General features: G+C 29.8%; 1 protein-coding gene across 1 annotated transcript; it reads right to left on the bottom strand.

Moving 5' to 3' along the window:
• Positions 1 to 6484: 6484 nt before the first annotated feature.
• On the bottom strand, positions 6485 to 10960 carry LOC117909598 (3-hydroxybutyryl-CoA dehydrogenase). Its single transcript, XM_034823668.1, has 4 exons — positions 10766 to 10960; positions 8134 to 8355; positions 7512 to 7624; positions 6485 to 7181 (listed from the first exon to the last, which is right to left on the bottom strand). The coding sequence occupies exons 1-4, from the start codon at positions 10949 to 10951 to the stop codon at positions 6812 to 6814; spliced, it is 891 nt and encodes a 296-aa protein (XP_034679559.1). The 5' UTR covers positions 10952 to 10960; the 3' UTR covers positions 6485 to 6811.
• Between the last annotated feature and the right edge of the window lie 3824 nt (positions 10961 to 14784).

The following is a 14784-nucleotide window of genomic DNA, read 5'->3' as shown; positions in this document are numbered from 1 at the left end:
ACTTCACTCCATAAGCTAATTGACAAAAAACTTATTTGGTAGTAAAAGTTCTTTTACGAGTAATTTAAAGTATATTTGATAGCAATTTTATGAAGTGTTTTTATTATTTTTAACACTTAAAAGTTTTTATCTTTCAAATATAAAAAAAAAAAAAAAACTAAAAACATTTTGTAAAATCACTAACCAAATGCACTCTTTAATCTATTGTGTTTTTATTATAAATGTTTTTAAGGATGATCGCTTAATATTTGAATATAAATCAAAAAGATGCTTTGATAGTTATTCTAGTAAGGTAATAAAAGAAATTATTTTGAACCTATTTGAAAGAGATTTAATTTTAAAAAAAAAACTAAAAACGTTTCATAATAATGCGAAACTCTTTCTTATAAAACTTATGTATTTAGCAAATAGTTGAAAAGTACTTCAAAAAATTACGGAGAATCACTTCAAATTCTTCTTAGCCCATAACTGAATAGGTAATTCTTTAAAAAATCAAATCACTTTTTTGTTATATAATACAATTGAGAAAAAGGTTTGGGGTATCTTCTAAAATGCCTAAAATCCCAATTAATTATTTCACTGAAAAATCATATATCCCAAGTCATGAATGAAATTACAAAAATTTGATAATAACTTTGTTTAACAACACAAATGTCATAATCTTTTTTTTTTTTTTCATAAAGAAGAAAAGAAATAGATGAAATTCAAAAGAGAATTTTCTTGCAAAAGCGAGTTCTTTCGGTTAGTTAGTTTTTTTTTTTTTTTTTTTTTCATCTCCTCTTTTTTTTGGATTGGGTCAAGTAAGCTCTACTTGTGCACCTAAACCCAACTTCAACAAATAGATCACTTCAAACACCATAAAGACAATCTTTTTTAATTTATATCAAAATATTAAACAATTCTCTTTAAAAACATTTCTAATTAAAACGTTATTAATAAGAGTTTTATAAATAAAAATATTTAACCAGAATCATTATCAAACGGATTTTCTAATTCAAATATTCTTTATATTTTTAAGCATATTTTTTTAAAAATTGTTAAACACTTAATTTATAAAATAAAAAAAGATTTTAAATATTAAAAAACACTTTTCAAATCACACTCCAAAGTAAAAGTGACTTTTAATATTTGGAATAATTTTCTTTTTCACTTAACTTCAAACTAGGACTTGACACTTTCAAATTTCATTTTTTTTTATTAATAATAAAAACTTTTATTATAATCACTCTCCAATGTCCCTAAATTTACTTCTAGCTTTGTCATGATCCATGCAAAAAATAATTTCTAAAATATAGTATTTAAAAATGTGGTACACATGATCACTTAAAAAAATTATTTTCTAAAATATAGTATTTAAAAATTATTTTTAGGTACACAAGAATTTGTGTTATTTTTTTGAGAAATAGTTTCACTTTAACTAATGAATTTTGAAGTCAATTTCTTGAAGAAGCAACTTTAAATTTTAAAATTGACATTGAAATTATTTCTTCAAAAGAAAACTTCAATAAATTTAACTATATTGAAGTTATTTTTTCAAGTGTAATACTTTACAAACTATCATCAATTTCTAAATACTTCTTCATTGCAATAAATTTCAAATTGTGATTTCAAGTATTAATTTTTACAAATATTCTATTTAAAAGACATAAAAAAAATGTCAAAAATCCCTTAAACTTTTGTATTTCTTTTTTACATACAAAAATATTAAATTCAAAGGGTTAATTTTGTTTATCTCTCCCGAGGTTTTGGATAAATACATCTAACACATAGGTTTGAAATTTCATTAAATACAAAGGAAGTGAGTGAAAATAAGACACGAAAAGGATATGAGAAATATTTAATGAAATTCCAAACCATGGGATTAGTTATATTTAGTTAAAACCTTAAGGAATGTGAACAAAATTAACCCTAAATCTAAACACACGTGACAAAACAATGGTCTCAAAAGTATCATTAATGAAACACACGATCTTGGGTAGGACGGTTAAGATTTTAGTGAATAAATTAACACATTTGATATGGAAAGAATTATCAAATGCTCTATAGTTAAAGCAAAATTAGAATTTGTGTATTGGGATCTTATATGGAGATGGGTAATAATTTTCTATAATATTTCTAAAAATGTTGTATTAACATTCAAATATTCAACTAAAAATAAATCTATTTGTAAACGTGTAGCCATTAAAGTGTCACAGTTCGAGAAACAAGAATGATCGATCCCTCTCAAGATCATTAGTTTGTGAATTAGAATCCATTGAGGATAACTTTTTTTTAAAAAAAAAAATTAGTTGACGGATGAAATCGAAATTAAAATTAAAATTTTAAAAGTTAATGTTATAAAAGTTTTATTAAATATGAAAAAACTTATCATATAAGTCAAAATATAGCTTATATAAGCTAAGAAATTCTGCTTCTTCGAAAAATTTAAAAAAATTTGTCTTCAAAATTAAAATTATTCATCAAATGGCAAATATGTATGGGAAGCCCAACTCATGGGTTAAAATATTTTTAACACTTTTACATTTTAATAAATAATATTCTTTAAAAAAAATCCACATGATCTTAAGGAAAGGGCTCTTGTTAACTCAACTCTTTTTTGTATCCACTTGTGATGTATTTAAGATAATTGAAGATTGATTTATTCAAATTAAGTATTCGAAAATCCTACATACTAAAATAAAATAAATTTTAATTAATAATAAATGAAATTAAGTTAGAAATAAATAATGTCTAATTATGAAAAATTAAAACCATAGTTAGGATTCAAAGAAATGATGGTATGTGAGCATATGGCCACTTTGATTATCCAAAAGTGAATTTTGAATATCGTAGAAAAAATCCAATGAGCTTTTATCAAAAGCCCACCGGCCCACATGAACTGGGCTAAGATATTTTCCACATTGAGCCCAAAAACTCCTACAAAATCCTATTGAATATCATAGAATAAGCTTTTAGAATTCAAAAACTCCTACAATATTATGTTATGTTTAATTCCAAAAAAAAAAAAAAAAAAACTAGTAAAGAAAATGAGAAGTTAATTTTTTTTTTCTTGTATTTGATTTTATTGTGAAAAATATTTTAAAAATTAAATATAATTAAAATTACTTATAAATTTTCCTCTTTATTTTCCCTTGTAAATTTTTTGCAATCAAGCATAACCTAATAAAAATTATTTTCTCAAATTCGGTTTTATTACAAAAATTATGAAAAAAATATATATAATTAAAATTAGTTAGAAATGAATTTCTTTTCAAATTATTTACTTTTTATAAAAAAATAATTAAAATAAATAAAAAATAATGTATAAAAATAATTTATTCACTTTAACTCTAATATTTATTTTTCTTTGCTTTCTCTCTTTTCCTCAAATTTCTCAGTAACCAAACGTAGCTGTCCAGTATCCAAAACCAATAGACAATCTGCAATACCAGAGGGGTGTATTCATGTCATGGTGGTCACATGTGAGAGTGAAGAGTTGGGAATGAAGACTCAAACCCTACATTCTCGCAAAAAAATTGATCAAGACCCTGAAAAACAACAAATGTGTTGTGCAGATGGATCCTAACCATAAAGTCTCCCATGTGCATTTTCTCTGGATCCAGCTGCAGAATTTATAGGACAGACAGATCTGCCATCAAACCCAACAAAAAAGAAAAAGAGAAAGAAAAAAAAAACAAACAAGATTCACACTGTGCTCTCATATCTAGGCAAATTGGTCAAAATCACAATTTATTTTTGAATATGCAGTAGCACTGACAACCAGAGGAAAGAGACAGTTCTGAAGGGATCTCGAGGTGGGCATTTCCATAAGATCAAACTCCATACAATTCAGTACAAAGATGAAGAAGAAGAAGAAGAAAAATAAATACTAATCAGAATAGTTTCCATTCTGATAATTGGCTGATGGGGTGGTGATATAGTCATATAATTATCAGTCTGCCTTGGCTTCCTTGACTTCTTTGGCAGCTACCTTCGTCTCCACCTTAGATTCCTTTGTAGCTTCAGTTGCTGCATTGGCTGCTTGCTTCACTGCTGGTTTCCCCTTCTTGGGCTTCATGAAGCAGAAACAAGAGCAACATGGGCACTGAAACAAGAACTTCATGGCTTCTGCAGTTCTGCTGCCTTCCCTGCAGTACTCAAAATGCAGCCGGAAACCAGTTTGTATTGGAAGGAATTGAAGCTATAGATCCTACTCTTATCTCCATTCCCATCCTTTCTTTTTCTTTTTTTAATAATTTGTTTGTTTATTGATTATCAATTGGATTCCATTTCAGTCACTTTCAGAAATAAAATCATGCATAATAATGCCAGCTTTAGGGTGTGGGGGGGAGGTCATGTGGTGGGGCTACCCATGCTCAGCAATGAACTTAATGCACTCTTCAATAGGCTCTACTTTTGTGTCACATGGTTGGCCATTTCCATTGACAAAAGAGGACTCCTTTTCGAATTCTTTGTCTCTCACACAAGATTGCAGGGCTGGCAAGCAGTATGAAACATTGATCTTACGTTCAAATTTTCATAGACCACGAGATTTTGACAAGAGGGGGAAAAATTATGAGATGAAGATAGATGAACCATGAAAATTACGTATGGTAGATAAAATAAAGTGAGAAGACCAATAATTCAAGATGTGGATAAATGAAATGAAATACTATAGAATGTTTGTTTTGTATTATTTATAATATTTTTTTATGATATAATAGAATAATTTTTCTTATACGTGGATATAGTCATAGTCGATCGAACTGTATTAAAATTTTATGTATTTTTGTATACGATTGTTTTTACATTAACATGTTTGTATTAAAACTTTTGCTAATCAACAAGAATCTAAACGCAATTATGTTTTTCACCTTTTCATCTTGCTCATTTATCATCGTGTTTTGGGATAGACAAATCTTAACCCGTAAGTTAATGAAGATTACCTTAATTGACAAGATTGCAAATCAATCATCAATTTTGTATCAGGGATTGACTTATTGGCCTCACATTGGCCTACAACTTTTGGAAAAAGGGACTTTCATAGTTGCATTTGGATATAATTTCAAGGAAGAATGATTTCCTAACACTTGACTTCGGTGAATTTTAGGAGGCCAAATTTGTCCCTAATGCCATATTAAAGGCATCCGATAGGGTAGACTATGGAGACAAAGACATAGTCCTAATTTGCAAGGCACATGGTGTGCCTGAAAAGCTTAGCAATCCAATTTACAGAATGCCTGAAGTCCCAATTTTCAATGCTTCATGCTTCGATGAATATAAACTTACGGCAAAACCATAAAAAGTTTATATTCTTGTATTTTTAAAATAAAAAAATAAATATAATTAAAATTAGTTATAAATTTATATAATTTTAAATTATTTTATTTTTATATGCACGAATTAAAATAAATGAAATAATTTTTAATTACATATATTTGAAAAAGGATGTGAGCAAAGATTCCAAGAGTTACTGATGAAACTTGGTTGGTAGAAGATCACCTCTACTCTATACACAATTAAGTCTTATCCCAATACGTACACCCCTTCTTTGGATCCTTTTGAACCGAGTCAACACACCTAAAAGTTGAGTTATCAAGGATTTAGACACTTAAACACCAACCTGCATCCAACATTCATACCCAAACACATGCAACATAGTAATTATCTACCCATATATCAAATATCAGCATCAATGAAGACAATGGGAAACAACAATTCCTATGCTACATGAAAGGGATGGTCTTCTTGCAGACCATTGGATGTGTATACATCCTATCGAAGTTTCGAAATCTTTATATATGATAAATGATCCTAGAATTGTGACGTGATGCAGCACCATGGCTGGCATCTGTTAAAGGGTTTGGATTGAAGCTTCAAAAGTGATCTTTTTTCTATGGCCATGTCGTGGAGTCGGTCAGCAACTAGTTTGCCAGTATACATAATCAATCACTACTTTGGTATTAGATCAACATCAATAAAATGTATTAGGTCATTCCCCTCTAACCAGTCCTGAGTTTGACAAACATGGCAACTGATTCATTGTATGAACCAATAATACTAATAGACCACCTAATCAAGGATGTTCCATGATTAATTAACAAAAATTAAGAATACCCAGCTCCAATGTCTTCATCTCATCTAAAACCAATTGATATCAAGCCAACTTTCGTGACGCTAAACATCATACCCCCCAGCCTGTTCTAAGAAGCATCATTTGGATGATACAACATCGGGCTTAAAAGCGACATTGTTACACCTCTTAACAATTGGCTATACATGAACATCTAATATCTTTGCATGTAGTTCTTGTTAAGGTAAACCAGATTTGAGAAGAGCATATATTCTGCAAGATTTTAACCCATCTTGCAAACAGAAAGGAAAAAAAGGTAGAACTAATCAGCATTTAACAGTTCATGTCAAAGAAAATTATATCTAAACTACCCTATACATCATTGTAATAGTACCATACAGGAATGGCCACTAGAAGCTACATTAGAGGACAAAAAAATAAAGGAGAAACTTTTTGATAATTGGAGCATAGAAAAAGTAGGGATTAAACAACCAAAAAGTCAAAAATGTGATAAACGTCACAAGGAAAGTGAAATTTACTTGAATATTCTTCTTGAAAAGTTTGCTTCACCAAGTTTGTGTTACTTTTTATCCAAAGGCTGGGTTTGCTTGAGGACCTCCTTCCTTTTTCTGTTGGTTTCTGTAATTGACATCGTAGGCATTTGTTGCCCATATCATCTTAAGACAGATCAAATATACAAAAGCATTATTTACAAAGGCATTATGTTGAGTAGCTCAATAATCTCAAAATGCCGAAGGTTCAAATTCGAGATGATAGGTTGGTTGCTCCTGTTACTTTACGATAGTTGTAAACCCCAATTCCTCGTTTTCTCCCAAGGCGACCTGCATCAACATACTGCTGGAGAAGAGGACAGGGAACATATTTACTGTCCCCTAGGCCAGCATGAAGAACTTTCATTATTGACATACAGACATCCAAACCAATGAAATCTGCAAGCTCTAAAGGACCCATTGGATGGTTTGTTCCCAGCTTCATTCCTGTATCAATGTCCTCCTTTGTTGCCACCCCAGTATAGAGTGTGAAAAATGCTTCATTAATCATTGGCATTAGAATCCGGTTTATGATGAACCCAGAATAATCCTGAGAGCATATCACAGTCTTGCCAAACCTGCAAATTCAGCAGTCACCAGTTAAATAAATGGCAAAAGGATGAGGAAAAAAGATAAACCCTTTCCCTATGCTAAAAAATAGAAGAGACTCATATTGAGCTAAGGCAAGCCCTCCATCCCCACCCTCCAAAAAAGGGAAATGATATGAAGCATAGGCATCTGCTAATCCCACCAGAAAAATTGAGAGAGAGAGAGAGAGAGAGAATATTCAGGCAAAAAGGTAGCCTTTATTCCATTAAGTGCTTCATCCTAGGCATGCAATGCATCCCCTTTCTCCCTAGATTAAACACCCTCCTCCATGCGACCGACAAGGTATTTCAGTGGATTACCTCTCTGCCAAGGCCTTTGTCAAATTAAAAGTTTCTTCTGATGTATCTGCACCTCTCACAATCTCAACCAGTTTCATGATAGGAGGAGGATTCATAAAATGCATACCAATAACCTGAAAAAGTGAATGTTACTTTTTTAATCGAACCTGTGATATAGTATGTTATGTTGGGATGAACATATTGATTTCACAAGCCATCCACAAATCTATGCAGTTAAGAATTCAGAAACATATTTTAATTATGTAGAGGCTAGGTTACACACAAATTTACCATTAAAGTCATGATAATGCAAGTGAAAGAATTTGTGGTATAACTATGCATGCATTTTAAATTATTAGGGGCACATCAAACAACCTGTTTATTTACTCAGAGGCACATCAGTTGCATGCATTAAGAATTTGAGGGTAAATTTTTATTTCATTTGGAAACTAAACCATTTCATGCTATTCTACATGACTTTGTTATAGATTCACTTTGCCCTTTGTAAAATTTGAAAGAAACATAATAAGCTTTTTCTACAAACCAGAAATACATGTTTGCAACAAAAATTCAGACAATGAATAAATAAACTAGATAAGTAGCTTGTATGACTAAAGTCTGTAAACAGGAAGTTTGGCCTGACCTGGCGTGGTCTGCTAGTTGCCAAAGCTAGACGAGTAATGGAAATAGAACTTGTATTAGATGCTAAAATAGCAGAACCCTTTGCAAGCTTATCTAATTCAGAAAATAATTTTTTCTTGGCATCCTCAGATTCAACGATTGCTTCAATTATAACATCTGCAGAACAAAGTTCCTCCAAATTTGAGGTACATCGTAGACGTTGCAGAGCACCAGTAGCTACTTCCTGTTAAGAGGAGATGTCAAAAACCAGTAAAATTTAAATAGTTGAAATATAAACTTGCATGAGCCCACTAGAAACAAAGATTTGATTGTTTGAAAAGAATTTGTTTTTCGCAAGTTTGAAATAAAAAATCACAGAAGGGCTTGAGAAGAGATGGATTTAACCCCTTTTGTCATCAAGTAGACCTTCTAATCTTGTTTTCCCATTATTTATTTTGGTTTCCCAAAAACAAGTCTACCGTTAGACATCACATGTCAAAGGATGGCACAAATTCTTGATAATGAACATAACTCAAATTCTTAAGATATATTCACTAAATAATCTACTAAATCATTTTTCAATAAAAACAAAAACTAAGCTTAGACAATGGGAAGCTAAAAACAGCCATCTGCAAGAAGTTCATAAGACACACCTATTAGAGAGAACACCAAAGCCCATAACTCAGAAACCCATTCACAATGGATGGGGATATGATAGGCAGACAGAGAATTAAGTTTACAGAGAAAACACCGATTGACCAACTTCCATCACCTTCTCATGATATTATCAGTGGGAAAAATTTCTCCCAAGCCTGTTTCCACACAAAAAAAAAAAAAAAAAAAAAAAGAACCAACCTTAGAAGGTGTCTTAGAAATTCCAAATCAACCTAGATGGGAAGGTGACAACATCTTCATATTCAAAAAATTAATAACAAGGTCTGACAGGGAGCCCCCCCTGAAAATGTTAAAAAAAAAAATTCCACTTCTCATAAGGGGAATCAAATCCCAGACCTAGTGTTTGCAAGAAGTTCATAAGACACACCTATTAGAGAGAACACCAAAGCCCATAACTCAGAAACCCATTCACAATGGATGGGGATATGATATGCAGACAGAGAATTAAGTTTACAGAGAAAACACCGATTGACCAACTTCCATCACCTTCTCATGATATTATCAGTGGGAAAAATTTCTCCCAAGCCTGTTTCCACACACAAAAAAAAAGAAAAAAGAACCAACCTTAGAAGGTGTCTTAGAAATTCCAAATCAACCTAGATGGGAAGGTGACAACATCTTCATATTCAAAGAATTAATAACAAGGTCTGACAGGGAGCCCCCCCTGAAAATGTTAAAAAAAAAAAATTCCACTTCTCACAAGGGGAATCGAATCCCAGACCTAGTGTTTGCAACAACCCCCCCCCCCCCCCCCCCCCCGAAAAGTGTCATGGCTGGCCATTGGGCTAAAGCCCACATCTTTTGTAATTGGCAAACTTTACATATGTTTTAGAAGTTGCCCCGAACTAAAATCCTGGCTCCACTATCTGCGAACCACATTATCTGCGAAAAAGTCTACAAGAACCAGCTCTCAGTCCATAAACTTCCTTCCAATCCTTGGCTTCCAGCAAACCCCATCACAATAATCAGACACCCAAGCCTCTATATGTACCACATCATTGAATAGCCCAAGAAACCAATCTTTTAGCAGAACCCACCACTCCAAGAGTCGTGCCAAAACTTGATCCACACTGAGCATTATCCACTGATATTTGAATCCTCAATAAAATATCATCCCTACCTTCCTGATTGTCTTCCACAAGCTTGAACTAAAAAACTTCTATACCTTCTTTCCCCACAATTACTTCTCTCCAAAAAGCTCCTAAGCACATCTCCAAAGCCATTAAGGCTTAGTTGAGAGGTTCAAGTCTCCTAATGCCCGAACCCCCCATCCTACTTATTAGAACATACAATCGACCACCTAATTGAATGAATCTTTTTGTCCTCGTGGCCTCTCCATCAAAGGAACCCTTCCGCATCCTTTCCAATCTGCTCCTCGACAAACAAGGAATTACAAAGGCCGACAAATAAGTTGGCAAGCTAGAAATAGTACTCTTCAAACGGGCAAGTCTCCCACGTTTACAGAGATATTGGAATTCCAAAAGGAATAATAAAATTTATTTATTTTTGTTCATCAGACCCTAATGCAAAATCCTTCAAATTCTCCGTCCATTTTATCAGCAACCAAACAGAGGGTAGTACAACAACTCACCTAGGTGCACTTGACCTTTTCATTTCCAAAATTAACAACGAAACATAAAAATCAAAAAAAAAAAAATTCTTTCTATGTTTTCCCAGCAACCAAGCAGAGGAAGGCAATTGGTCGACGCCGAACAATAAATGGAAGCTTATTTGGAGCTGGAGGGGCCCTCAGATAATTCGGTCGTTTATGTGGCTTGCTGTACATAATAGGTTGATGACAAATGAAAACCGGTACAAGAGACATATTGCCAGGGTAGTACAACAACTCGCCTTGGTTCGCCCAATTTTTTCATTCCCGATTAACAATAAAGCAGAAAAATAAGAATTCAAAAAGAAAATTTTCTATGTTTTCTCATCAACCAAACATAGCGACAGAGGGCGAGCTGTGTATACAGAACCTGAGAGAGCTGTCCTTTGGAGACGAAACGTTGGATGGAAGTGGAGATGGATTTGGTGGCTCTGGTAAGAGCCTCGGCGTCGGTGTCGTGAAGCCAAACGTCGACGCCGTGCACGGCGGCGAGTTGGGCGATTCCCGAACCCATCTGACCGCCGCCCACCACTCCGATGCTCCTGACCTCTGCCATGAGTCCCGAGTCCCGAGTCCCGGCTACGACCGCTTCGCATAAAATACAATAGCTCCGTTTGGGTGGGATCACGTGACTACACGTGCCTTTGTTCTATATAATTTTAAAAACAAAATAATTTAGGGTGTTTTAGGTATTTAAAATTGAAAGAAAAATAAAATTATTTTGAAGCTATAAATATATTTTATTTAAATTATTATTTCGTTTCATTTTCTAATTTCTATAATGAGGGTACGAGAATAATTAAAATAATGGAAAAAAGTTAATTTAAATTATTTTCTAATTCCTTAAATTGAAATCTCTTTTCATCGATCTTGGCATATTAAGACTATATTTGATTTCAAAAACAAAAAAATATTAAGAAAAATTATTTTTTTAAATTTGATTTTACTATAATATATATATATAAGTCAAATATAATTAAAACTATTAAGAAAATTATATATTTTTAAATAATGAAAATGATTTTTTCATTTTTTATTTTCCTATGAAAAATGTAAAAAAAAAAAGTCAAATATAATTAAAATTATTAAGAATTTTACATATTTTTATTTATTTAATTTTTATATAAAATATTAAAATAAATGGGAAAATTATGAAATAATATATAAAGTAATTTATTTTTTATATTTTTTTTCACTCTTCCTTTCATTTTACTTTTCCTCTATGTTTTTTTTTTTTTCCCTACATTTTCCTTCAAAATCACCGTGTACAAACCATAACCTAAAAGAATCGGAAAATTATATTATGTCAATTAGAATACTCTTGCATATTTAAATTGAAGCTAATCCAAGTTTATTATTTGATAACTTAACCAAACATAGCCTTGTTGAATTAAAGTTCATTTTAAAATTTGATTGATATATCAAAATTTAAAAAATGATTTAAAATTATATTAGATAAAATTTGTATATCATAAGATATCATAACCTATTGAATAAGAAATGCATATCTTATGATATCATTTCAAGTGGAATACGATATTCTTGAATATTATATCCGATGAACTTAAATTCGTAAAGTAACATATACAATGAGATATATTTCATTATGCTTATATGGAAATTATTAATAATTTCTATTTTTAAAATAGGAAATAGAAGGTATAACAAATAGTTATTAAGTTTATCGAATATGGTTTCTCATAATCCTATAACACAAAAAGGTTCCGAGACACTAGGTTTGATTGGTTGGATATAAAGGGAATATGATAATAGATAAAATAATACATTTTGCCTCATACCGGGATTTTGTTATAGGATAGAATAAATTATTTAATTACTCATTATATTTTATATTTAATACAATATTGGATAAAATAAGTGGTAAAATATATTATCGGATCTCTTTTTTATATCTTTTACATAAAATATATGTATCTTAAATCAAGATTATCATAAATTTATTTTTTTTCAATATTTTTATATTATTTATTTTGCAAAACAAAAAATTTTGAAAAAAAAATTAAATTTATAGTTAATATATATATATATATATATTATTCAAAATTTGTATATATTAAAAATACATATATATAATACATTATATATATTATAATATATATATAATGTATTATATATATGTATTTTTAATATATACAAATTTTGAATAATATAATATAAAATTTGTTATTTATAAAATTTTAAATGTTTTAATCATGAATGTTATTATTGAGTATGTAAATAATTACTAAAATTTAAATTGTTGAATAATTTTCAAATAATGTTAAAAATGAGATAGATTTCATTTTTTTAAATAACAAATATTGAAATATAATATGATTTTTATTTTAAGTAAATATTGAGTAATAAAAAATAATATATTTCATTTCACATTTTTTTATTCCTTTTACAAACTAAATATTTAGTTTATTTTATTCAATGGGATATAATCATAAGATATACCCAATCAAATCTAATTTAAATGAATTATATGGAAAAAAATAAAATGATTACACTAATTGAGACAAATTTATGAGTATTTATTTTATTGAAATTTGGCTGTTGGCTGACATGACTTGAGTGTAATTATACTTCATTCATTTTGAAGAAACAATTTTATTATATTCTAAATCTCTAAGACACAACTTCAAATTTTTGTATTTAAATAAAAATATTATTTTTTCCCCTCACACCAATAAATTTTAAAATGATTTTTTTACTATCATGTTTTAAAAAATATTTATAAAAACTATCTTTAAAAATCCCCAAAGATTTTGCTCATTAGCACCATGATGGATCACCTTCATTCTCTTCATGGTATCCATTATAAAAGAAAAAATATTTGAAATTTACGTTTATAACAGAGGTATAAACAAAATAAAAAAAACCGATAAATCAATCCAAAACAATTAAAATTGATCATATTAGTTCGGTTTTCAAAAATAGAAAAAGTTAATTCGATATGAAATTTTTGAAAACTAAATTTATTGGTAAAGTTTTCGATTTTCTTATTTTGCAATCGATGAAAATTAAACTAAACAGATGTTTTAAAACTTATATATAATTATATTTGATAATTTTTTTATATAAAATTTTAGAGTAACGATAAAACAAAAACTCAAATTAATGGGCTTTAAGCTTAAAAACAAATAAAGTCATTGAGTTAGGTTAAAACCGATCCACAAAAATTGAACCAAATTGACTTAAAGAACTTGAATTGGTTCAATTTTTCATTCCAAATATGTTTATTTATTTTAAATAGAGTAATCACTTTTCATAAATCTTTTTCCACAAAAAGGGAAAAGAAAAAGACCCAACTCTATTAAAAATGCGTGGTCATAACACACTAAGAGTCCAAAAGGAGTAAAGGCCATCAAATAGTTATCATTATTATGTGTCTTCATGTGGGCTACATGTCATCACTCCATGCACCATCCCACATGCTTTCCTCTAACCTTATTATATAACAAAAATATTATTCTACATTCCCCCCAAAAAAAAACATTTTTTATTAATTAAATAAAAAAATATTTTTCATATTAAATCCAAAAGAAAATAAATATAATCCCCTCACATAATAACCATGGTACATAATTATAGTGTGTTAATGTGGCCAAAATAGCATTATGAGTTACTATACTTTTTACATGTGCTTTTGGAAAAACATAAGAGTCAATTTCCTTTTGGCTTAATATGCAACTTTTAGGGTCAACTTTGACATATCAAATCAAAATAATATAATATGATATTAAGATAGCATAATTGTTGTATTTTTTTATTTTAAATATATTTATTCAATGAAAAATATTTTTTTTCTTAATATATGAAAAAAAAAATTATTGTACCATAGTGTTATAATAATTTTTTAACAAAATTTTGAGTAGATTATAATTAAAATTTCAAAATAAATATGAAGTATTTGGGTCATTTTTAAAATAAATCCAAAAATATTATTCAAAAAAATTATTTTTCCAAATTAATATTCCTAATGTTATGAAAATAAATAAATAAATTTGTCACTTTTTAAAAATAATTTAATGGGGGAATTATTTTAAGAGATAATTTTAAAATTCAATAAAAAAAAATTTAAATTTTGGTTTAGAAGTAATATTAAAAAAAGAAAAACAAAATAGAAATGGAGAAAAGGCCAAAGTGGGTTGGGTGGGTTTCACATGAGAGTTAGGTTGAGTCGTTGACCGGACAACCCAGGTGGCATGTGGACTCTCGTTTAGATCCACCGCTGTAGCCCGTGATCTCCACCGGATACTCCCGGTCAACTCTCCTTTCTCCCGCTCTCACTCGACCACTCCTAGCGCGTGTAATATGTACCTAATTATTTGACTGAAATCATTAATTTAAAAATAGGAATAAATAAGATAATTTGCTTTGTAA

Source organism: Vitis riparia, chromosome 19, assembly GCF_004353265.1.
Source record: "Vitis riparia cultivar Riparia Gloire de Montpellier isolate 1030 chromosome 19, EGFV_Vit.rip_1.0, whole genome shotgun sequence".
Classification (NCBI taxonomy): domain Eukaryota; kingdom Viridiplantae; phylum Streptophyta; class Magnoliopsida; order Vitales; family Vitaceae; genus Vitis; species Vitis riparia.
Note: the sequence above shows the minus strand (reverse complement) of the source record. Positions and strands in the feature narration are given on the sequence as shown.

Coding starts and splice junctions, on each gene's coding strand:
- LOC117909598 (XM_034823668.1), bottom strand. CDS start 10,951: ATGGCAGAGGTCAGGAGCATCGGAGTGGTGGGCGGCGGTCAGATGGGT. Junction 7,625..8,133: donor CAACTAGCAGACCACGCCAG/GTCAGGCCAAAC, acceptor TCACTTTTTCAG/GTTATTGGTATGCATTTTAT. Junction 7,182..7,511: donor ACAAAGGCCTTGGCAGAGAG/GTAATCCACTGA, acceptor CTGAATTTGCAG/GTTTGGCAAGACTGTGATAT.